The 9,534-nt window shown below is 37.5% G+C and overlaps 1 protein-coding gene across 4 annotated transcripts; it reads left to right on the forward strand.

Moving 5' to 3' along the window:
* The first annotated feature begins 273 nt into the window (after positions 1-273).
* Positions 274-8,980, forward strand: LOC131324851 (probable potassium transporter 17). 4 transcript variants are annotated; one of them, XM_058357009.1, is made up of 8 exons: positions 274-512; positions 1,721-1,943; positions 4,033-4,275; positions 4,363-4,413; positions 5,451-5,711; positions 6,672-6,724; positions 6,807-7,176; positions 7,975-8,980. In XM_058357009.1, the coding sequence occupies exons 1-8, from the start codon at positions 402-404 to the stop codon at positions 8,826-8,828; spliced, it is 2,166 nt and encodes a 721-aa protein (XP_058212992.1). In that variant the 5' UTR covers positions 274-401; the 3' UTR covers positions 8,829-8,980. The 4 variants fall into 4 exon arrangements, with proteins under 4 accessions (XP_058212992.1, XP_058212994.1, XP_058212995.1 ...); XM_058357011.1 differs by having other exon boundaries at positions 369-512; positions 6,861-7,176; XM_058357012.1 differs by having other exon boundaries at positions 369-512; positions 7,014-7,176.
* Positions 8,981-9,534: the final 554 nt, after the last annotated feature.

Consider the following 9,534-nt stretch of genomic DNA (forward strand, 5'->3'; position numbering starts at 1 on the left):
ATACCTCTATTTTGAGTTTTTAATCATATATAAAAATATATAGTAAAATATATATTATGATCAAATTCAGAACGGTACCAAAAAATACACAGGTAGAGATTGATAACTTCCAGGGAAATTTTTCAATATTGGATGGGCACGGTCACACTGTAACCGTGCACCATCTAAAACACATTTAGACGATCGAAATGGAGCGCATGGGCATCACGTGACCTTGTCCAGCCGGCCCTGAAAAATTTCTCCTAAAAAGCCACCTGATCGATCTCCTCCTAAAAATCCAGCTCCACAAGCTGGTGGGTCAGTGGTCCAAGTTCAAGATTTTTTTTCAAGAAAAACCAGCTGGTGCGTCCCACATGGAAGATCAAACCACTTCTCTGGACCGACGGGATATATAATTCATTATGGCTGAGCTTCCTGCGAACCGGTCGGAGGCGGTTGCGGTCGACGATCACGCCGCCCCCAACGCCCGTCTTCGGACTCTCAACCGTTCAATCTCGTTACCAGAGGACAAAGTATGTCATTACAGTGATCACACATAGAGTAATTTTTTTAATTTAATGTTTTTATTTATCCCTCAAACAAATTACCCATTTTTTTGTTTATTTCGTACTTAAAAAAAAAAAATCATCCATTTCATCCTTAAATTGTTCAAATTCCACCCATTAAGTCTAATTAGTCATTTAATGAGTTCAATTAATCCTTTAATTAGTCTAAAGCCCATTAATTAGACTCAATAGGTGAGATTTAGATAGTTTATGAACGCAATGGGTGGTTTTGGTAGTTTAAGGACGAATTAGGAAAAAAAGATAACATGCCCTGTTCTTCTTCTTCTTGTTTGTTTGTTTTTTCTTTTTCAGAATGGAAGGCTCTGTTCTTCATAAATTATTAATTTGGTTGTATTTTTTTACGTCATTTTCGAATTTTTACTAGATTTTTAAACGGCTTGAAAGCCTTGAATCGACAATTCTTCTCCACGGGAGGAGCCTATAAAGTAGAAAATATGTCCAAAAGAAAAAAAAAATCACTATAAGAGATTTGAAATAACTTCTTTCAACTTTTGATCCATATTTTTATGTTTCTTTGATTTCTCTTGTGGAGATGAACGAGAGATTAATCTCAAGACGAAAACCTAAACAAACAAAAAAAAATTAAAAGAAGTAAATAATACCGGAAAAATACCAAGAGCAATTTCAACTCAGCTATAGTCTAAGGACATGTGTTTTTCTTTTATTTATTGCTTCTCTCAGTTTAATTTCTGTTCATCACTATTCACTTGTTTCTTTGATGCGATTTCATGGCGTAATTATTTATTGTTTCTCTCGGTTTAATTTCTGTTCATCACTATTCACTTTTTTCTTTGATGGGTTATTATTTGCTTTGTGATTTCATGGTGTAATTATTTTGACCCTAATTTGATAAGATTCGTGTATCTACATGGACAAATGCGAGTATACACGTACATTACCCCACAAGCAGTTCCAGAATTTTAGTTTAGCAAATGACAAAAAGGTAAATAAAAAAAATTATACTAAGCTCTGTATAAATAAAACAAAAAGGTAAATAAAAAAAATTATACTAAGTGTATGAGAATGTACCCTGCTCTGATTTTTACTGGAGCTTCTTCTTTTTTCACGTTAAAGATGAGGTTTTGGTTGGTTTCTTAGAATTTCTACTAGTTCAAAATTGAGGCTAGTTTGTTCAAATTTGAACTGGGGATCAGGTGACTAGTCGGTGGGAAACGCTGAAACTTGCCTACAAGACATTAGGAGTTGTTTTTGGAGGGCTTGTGACTTCCCCACTTTATGTCTATCCTTCAATGCCATTGAAGTCACCAACAGAAGATGACTATTTGGGTATCTATAGCATCATGTTCTGGACCCTCAGTCTAATTGGCGTCGTAAAATATGCCAGCATAGCTCTCAAAGCAGATGATCAGGGTGAAGGTACACATGAATCCATTAACGCTCATGTTTACTTGAATTGTTAATTTGGGGAAAGGTTTCCATTTTTGGTTCCAACTTGATCATGCTTATGCTTTACTTTCAAAACATATTTCACGTCTCAACTTTGCCTTCTTGTCTTTCTATGTCAATGTAGTTTGTCTTTAGTTTTAAAACTTGTAGCTTCTTTCATTATAAAGGCATTTGTCAATCTTTTGCTTGCGTATGTTGGCCAATGACATGAGGATTGGTAATGTTTGCGGATTGATGTTGGTTTCATGAGGAGGGTTCCTTGAGCTTCTAGTCCCTTTGCCATGGGAAAAGGTGGTATTTTGCGTATCAGTTGTAGAAAAAGGTGCTTTTCGTGTCAGGAATAGATTTGCCTCCTTCAAAATCCCCTTAATCTTTATAATCAATTTTGTTCATTCAAGAGGTTTGAGCGCAAGGTTGTTTAGAGATTGAACATTTGTCTTCAGGATTTGGTACTTTTGCGAAGTCCACTATACAAGGACTTTCGATTTGGATCTTAAGGCTTTCTTTCAGGCTCCTATGTTTGTCACTATATGAGAGTGGAACTAATGCAGACATGATCGTATTTGACTACATGTCTAGGTTGGAGCGCCGAGGCCCAATAAACTAATAGTAGATGTGCAATCTGACCTTGGCAGAGTGGTGTGTGGTCCAACAAGCTCATTGATGATGTTGAGACTTCAGGTCAATAGTTCTTTACTAGGAAACTAGTATATTCGATTTCTGCATCTTATTAGGAATTTTTGAGTTTCCCAATTCTAGAGTATTTAGATTACCGATTTAAGTTCGTTTGGTTTACTTTTTGTATGTTCTTGGTCAAGAAGAATAAGTAGCTTCTAATTTTATGGTTTCCTTTTTTCTTATTTCCTGATAAGTTAGGATTTCTTTTACTATAAATTGAGTTGTAAGTCTCATGGCAACTTGGTTGAGTGCCGATTGCATGAAAGACAGGAGCTTTCCCTATAGTGGGTGTTTGCGAGTTTGATATGGTGTTTGTCCTTGTTTTCCTATACGTATCCCTGCATTAGGAATTTAGGATCTTGTGATCTATTCAGCAGAACAATTCATTTTATTTTTATAATAATGCCAGGCATGCATCGGCAACTAACACTATTTTGCCACAGATCCATACCCAGCCCAAGCAATTTTTTGAAGCCATTATTTTCGTGTCACAAAGAAGCCCATTATAAGGGAGCGACATTAGTTACATCGGTGACCTTGGCAGCGCACAACAACCTCGAGCCATATTCGAACACACTACATGGCATATCGGAGTTTTTGTTATTTAATCGTTTCCAAACATGTTAGGGACACGGCTCAGACAGTATGGTGCATATATTCTACAACATTCTTTAGGGACAATGGTTGTGGTATATTAACATGCAGATTTTGATCAAAACTGAGTTTGTTTTAACTTGTTGATGAAGTTAGGAAGTTTGCGAGTTGCTCTTCTTTGTCACATAACGATGTTAGTGAGTTGCTCTATATTTGTTGAGGACTTTTGAAGTATTTATTGGAACTGCTTTTATGTTCAACCAGCGTAAGTTATGGTTGTGATTGGTTTATGCATGTTATACTCAGCTATGCACCAACACAAGCTCTTATTTTTTTGGGCACCACTGTGTGGCCGTGTCCCATGTCCGTATCCACTTTATGTTCATTTGTGTCAGGCTGTCAGTGTGTACCGTGCTTCTCAACTTATAAGCATGAGCTTGACATCAGATAATACATGTATAATAGAAAACACTAATGAACTGGCGAATTACATCTTGAAATGCACTTTTTGCATTATGGTATTCCCACATTCTACAATGATTTTAGTGATCCAAAGCAATTCTAAAATTTTCCTATCGAAATTGCAAAATTCAGATGGCAAAATAAAAGAATAATTGATCATCATACTTTAGAGAAATATTTTTTGGTGTCCTAGTACATTGCAATAAGGACAATAGTTTTATGGAGTTCTTATATTCATCTTTATGTACAACTTAACCTCATGTCACTTGCATTTGTGTTCATCTTGTGCCTGAATTCTTGACTTTTGGAGAATTACTAATTGCAGGTGGAACATTTGCATTATATTCGTTACTTTGTAGAAATATGGAAATTGGGTTTCTTTCTTCAAAACGCATAGTTCCAAACTCAAGAATTTCACATGCTAACGTGTACCAGAGTTCTCAAAAGCCAAGTAGGCTGGGTAAGTTTATCGAAAAGAGTGTAATTGCTAGAAGGGTGTTGCTTTTCATTGCAATGCTGGGCATGTGCATGCTAATTGGTGATGGGATACTTACGCCTGCCATCTCAGGTTTGTTACCGTTTGCAGTGCTTACTATTAGTGCAGCTATTTCATCAGTTGAATTGTCCATAACATGTGTAACTAAACTTGTTTCAGTGTTGTCAGCAATGGATGGCATACGAGGACCTTTTCCTTCTGTCAGCAAATGTAAGATTGACATGAACTTCTATAAGTCAGAGACAAGTCGAAATCTCCGGCGAGTTCCTAATATGTGATTGTCAACAAATGCAGTCTATTGCTTTTTTTCAAGCCGTTCTCTTAAAGTTGCAAGAGTTCTAAGATAACTATACATAGTAATATGCCTTTATCAACTGTTTTTCCGAAACTCTGTTTTTGTGGTGCATTTTAGTCACATGGATTTTGGATTAGTGAAATCTCTTTGCATCAAATTTAAATACACGTTGGTGTAACATGAAGACACCCCCTTGCCCACTAACTATTTATTACTAATTTTGACTCGGTAATGGGAATATCTTAAACACCAAATTTGAGTAAGCGTGTGTTTACTCGAAGAAACTTCTCTACATACTGTGCAACAAAACTACTGTGTACACATCTTCAAGAGTTCGTAAGAAACTTTATATTTATACACTTGCAGGTTTAAATTACAATTGCATGTAAAATACTGCATTTATTAGTATTCAATCATGGATGAAAATCAGAAATAGTAGTAACACTATGAAGATATCTTAGAAACAACCACAAAATATGTATTCAAGGGCCGCATCTGTGAGAATTTTGACAATGCACCAACTTTAAAAAAAACTTGCATTTTGACCATGTAATGTGTTCCAACATGTCCCAGTACCTGACACGGATCCGTGAAGTGGTAGATGTGTTCCAACTTTAAAAAACCTTGCATTCTAATAAATGCTACAAATCCAAAGAGGTGCAAGAAGAGGTTGTAGTAGCAACTAGAACTTGAACTCTTGAAGTAGAAACCTGACACGGATCCGTGAAGTGGTAGATGTGTTCCAACTTTAAAAAACCTTGCATTCTAATAAATGCTACAAATCCAAAGAGGTGCAAGAAGAGGTTGTAGTAGCAACTAGAACTTGAACTCTTGAAGTAGAAATTCAGATTGTATTTTCTGGTTTTGGCGAGTGAGTTATTAGTCATACAGGAGTAAAGTACTAAAGTGCGTCTATGGATGTATTCACAAATTTCTTGGTTTTCATTTGCAGCTTGGGTTGAAGCCCTTTCTGCAATTGTTCTTATTGTTCTGTTCCTGCTTCAAAAGTTTGGTACCTCGCGAGTGAGTTTCCTTTTCTCCCCCATTATGGGTGCCTGGACCTTCACCACTCCACTTGTAGGTATTTATAGCATCATTCATTATTACCCAAGTATCTTCAAGGCAATATCACCACACTACATGTTTCGCTTCTTTTCAAGAAATGGAAAGGAAGGCTGGCTGTTGCTTGGTGGCACGGTCCTTTGTATCACAGGTGACCCTCAATTTTCTTGGTTTACAACATTGTGGTCTTCATTAAATGACATAATTGCCCCCTCCACAAGTTTCATAAAAATGTACAGACTTCAAGACCATTTGTATTTTCAGAACTTAAACAGCCCTGGAAATGCGGAGCCATTATAAAGTAAGGTCAAAAGAAGCGCTTATGGTTACTCCACTGCAGGAAGAGATGGTCAGCTGATCAGCCTTTTCCTGGTGGTGGTTATACAATGTTGAAAGAGTGTCAATATGTTTCTGCAAGCTATGTAGCACGGACACGGATATGGACACGGACACAAGACACGGCAATTCTAAAAAAATGGGGATACGGACCCGGCGGGAGACACGCTACGTGTATAAATAAATATATATGTATGTATGTATAAATTTTTTTATGGACCACTGTATATGAAAATTTTCACAAATTGTATAATTTTTTTCAAAGGCATAATTATAGGTTAACCCAAATGTTTTGAATAATTTCATATTAACCCCCCAAAATTAAAAATAATACATTTTGACCCCATCTGTGTCCCCCGGCGTGTCCCCGTGTCCAATACGTGGATACGACGCCCTTTTGTAGTGTCGGTGCTTCATAGTCCGCAAGTAGACACATTGTTTATGTGCCTAGAAGGTGGATCTTTCCTTTCTGGATAAATCATCTTTGAGACCGCAAGAAGACTTGATCAATTGGATAACGTTACTATTTAAAGAGAGATCAACATACCGTTTTGAGGTCTGCGTAAAACTACAAGTTGGCTATTTTTAGAATGTTAAGTTCAAGTACTAGTTGGTTACTTGGTTGTGGTGCAAGGATCTACTTATTAGGCAGGTTTCAGTGGTCTAGACGTGCTTGGATTTCACTTTTTTGTTGTTCGTAACCCCAATTCACAACACAGAAAAATTAGACTTTTCTACACTACTTCACCTAGTTATTATCTCTCCTATGAATCAGGTTCAGAGGCATTGTTTGCTGATCTTGGTCATTTCAGCAGGAGTTCCATTCAGGTGTTGTACTTGCCTCATTCTCTCGGTGGTGCCATTTGACTGATTTTAAATCATTCTTCCCTAACCCACTTTCACCTGGCAGATAGCCTTTCTATTTACTATATATCCATCCTTGGTTCTGACTTATGCTGGACAAACAGCATACCTTATAAAGAACCCGTACGATCATGATGATGGGTTTTTCAAGTTTATTCCAACACCAATTTACTGGCCTATGTTCATCATAGCAACGCTAGCAGCAATTGTTGCGAGTCAGTCACTGATTTCGGCTACCTTTTCCGTTATCAAGCAATCTGTAGTGCTGGATTACTTCCCTAGGGTCAAAGTGGTGCACACCTCCTCTAGCAAAGAAGGCGAGGTTTACTCCCCAGAAGTCAATTACATCCTCATGGTACTTTGTGTCGCTGTCATTCTTATTTTCGGTGACGGGAATAATATTGGAAATGCCTTTGGTATGACAATAAAACTGCATCCTTGGATCTTTTTTCTTGAAGTAAATTTCCCGTTGCCAGTTTAATGATGTTTTGTGTTCATTATTGGTCTAACAGCTTGCATTCTCATGTTATAGATCTTGAATTTTTCCGCCTCATTGCATCAAACATAGGAAATGTAACTCTTTATTATTACTTATGCTTATTTTATTTATTTTTATGTTATTGCTAGCAATATGTTCTCCATGGACGATGTGTGTGTACATCAAACCTCAATTTTTTCACAATCAAATTTGAAGCAGTTGAAAGGAGAGGGAGAAGGGCTAAAAAATTAGAACTGCACCTGTTTATCAAAATTGAAGTTTTAGGAATCCTACTACTTCACAACGCACGCTAATTGGTAAACTGCTACTATCTATACCTTCAACTACTAGAGCGTTATAAAGCTTTGGCATCATTGAGAGAGGTTGACAAACAAAAACACCCAAGTTTGGGCATTGAAGAGAAAAAAGGGTAAGTTGGTTGCATAGATTCAAAAAACAAATATGTTCTATACATTAGTAAAGGTGATTGAAAAGGATATTGCGATGTGTTAGATACTGCTGCTCCTCTCTAAGTTAAGTATAGATTCTCAGCCCTGTCAAAGTATCAACAGTACTTTAATGGATAAACTTTCAAGCAAAGACGTGCACATGCCATGATACTTGTAAACAATGATTGTACTTCCGATCAGACTGTTTGCAGCTACTTTTCATGTGATATTTTTCATTTTCTTCAATTCTGACGCATCTCGTAAAATCATCAAGACATTATTTACAGGTGTTGTAGTCATCCTTGTTATGCTCATCACCACTATACTCCTGACGTTAGTCATGATCATGATCTGGAGAACTCCGCCTGTTTTGGTTGCTCTTTACTTCTCTGTATTCTTCGTGATGGAAGGCGCGTACGTGAGTGCCGTGTTCACCAAAATTCCAGAAGGTGGATGGATTCCATTTGCCATTTCCTTGATCCTCGCTTTTATCATGTTTGGCTGGTTTTACGGAAGGCAAAGGAAGATAGAATATGAACTCACGCACAAGATAGATTTGGAAAGACTCGGAGTGCTGCTATCTGATCCATGTGTCCAGAGGGTGCCGGGACTTTGCTTTTTCTACACCAATATTCAAGATGGCCTGACCCCAATTCTTGGACACTACATAAAGAACATGAAGTCTCTCCACAAGGTTACCATTTTCACGACCCTTCGATACTTGTTGGTTCCAAAAGTCGCACCGCGTGAAAGGATTGTTATAAAGAAACTAGGTCTCAAAGGGGTATACGGGTGTGTGATTCAGTATGGTTATGCCGACTCTCTGAATCTCGAAGGAGATGATTTTGTACATCAAGTTACAGAGAGCTTGCAAGCCCATATAGAGGACAGCTCTGCGTATGTACCAACGGTTCCTTTGGAGGTTGAGGAAGAGATATCTGAGGTTGAAGAAGCAAAGCTTGCTGGGGTGGTTCACGTCCGGGGGAAGACCAGGTTTTATATAGGTAAGAATTGTAGGTGGTTCGACAGGTTCATGCTTGGTTTCTATGAAGTTTTGCACAGTAACTGTAGGTCGGCGCTCCCTGCTATGGGTGTGCCGTTACCACAGTGTATTGAGGTTGGAATGCTTTATGAGGCCTGAAAGCATTACACATTATGGATAGGAAAGACACAGGATTTGACATTGGAAGGGCAAATTTGCATGTAACAAAAATTTATCATAAAGCATTACCAAAAGTAAAATTTTTGACGGAATATTCTCCGTTTGTTTTATGGAAGTCGTTTGTTCAATGACATGGTTACTGAAGCATTGGAAGCGGTAGCACTCAATCTCAGTGTCCGTCTCGGCAATCAATTTCACCGCCAAAGAGTTTTTTTAAAATTCGAACCGTCCAAAACACTTTTAGACGAAGAGATTGAGCGCTGCTACTAGCTGTTGTCTATTAGCTGCCAAGTTGCCCCATTTGCAACCAAAGATTTCTCTTAAATATTTTTGTCTATCATCTTTTGGAATTCAGCCCTTTCAGTTCTAATCATATTTTTTATCTCTAAAAATAAATACATGTGAAGTCGATAAAAATGCAATGCTGTAAATATCATCACAACATCTCTATCAAAAGACAAACACCTCTGACAAGTTTGGTAGTATTTGTCATTGTGCTTATAAATATGCAGCTTTGGTATTTGTCTTTGTATTTATGATACGCGGTTTTGGTATTTGTCAGAAGTTTGTTGTTTGCCATACGCGGTTGTGGAAATATTATTCAAGGCCATCGTCATTTGGTGTCCGAAACTCTTTCTTTACTATACATGTGTCGTGTGTGGAGTCCATACAAATAGGTAGTCGA

This window comes from Rhododendron vialii, chromosome 4a, assembly GCF_030253575.1.
Source record: "Rhododendron vialii isolate Sample 1 chromosome 4a, ASM3025357v1".
Taxonomy (NCBI): Eukaryota; Viridiplantae; Streptophyta; class Magnoliopsida; order Ericales; family Ericaceae; genus Rhododendron; species Rhododendron vialii.

Coding starts and splice junctions, on each gene's coding strand:
- LOC131324851 (XM_058357009.1), top strand. CDS start 402: ATGGCTGAGCTTCCTGCGAACCGGTCGGAGGCGGTTGCGGTCGACGAT. Junction 4,276..4,362: donor ACTTACGCCTGCCATCTCAG/GTTTGTTACCGT, acceptor AACTTGTTTCAG/TGTTGTCAGCAATGGATGGC. Junction 5,712..6,671: donor CACGGTCCTTTGTATCACAG/GTGACCCTCAAT, acceptor CCTATGAATCAG/GTTCAGAGGCATTGTTTGCT.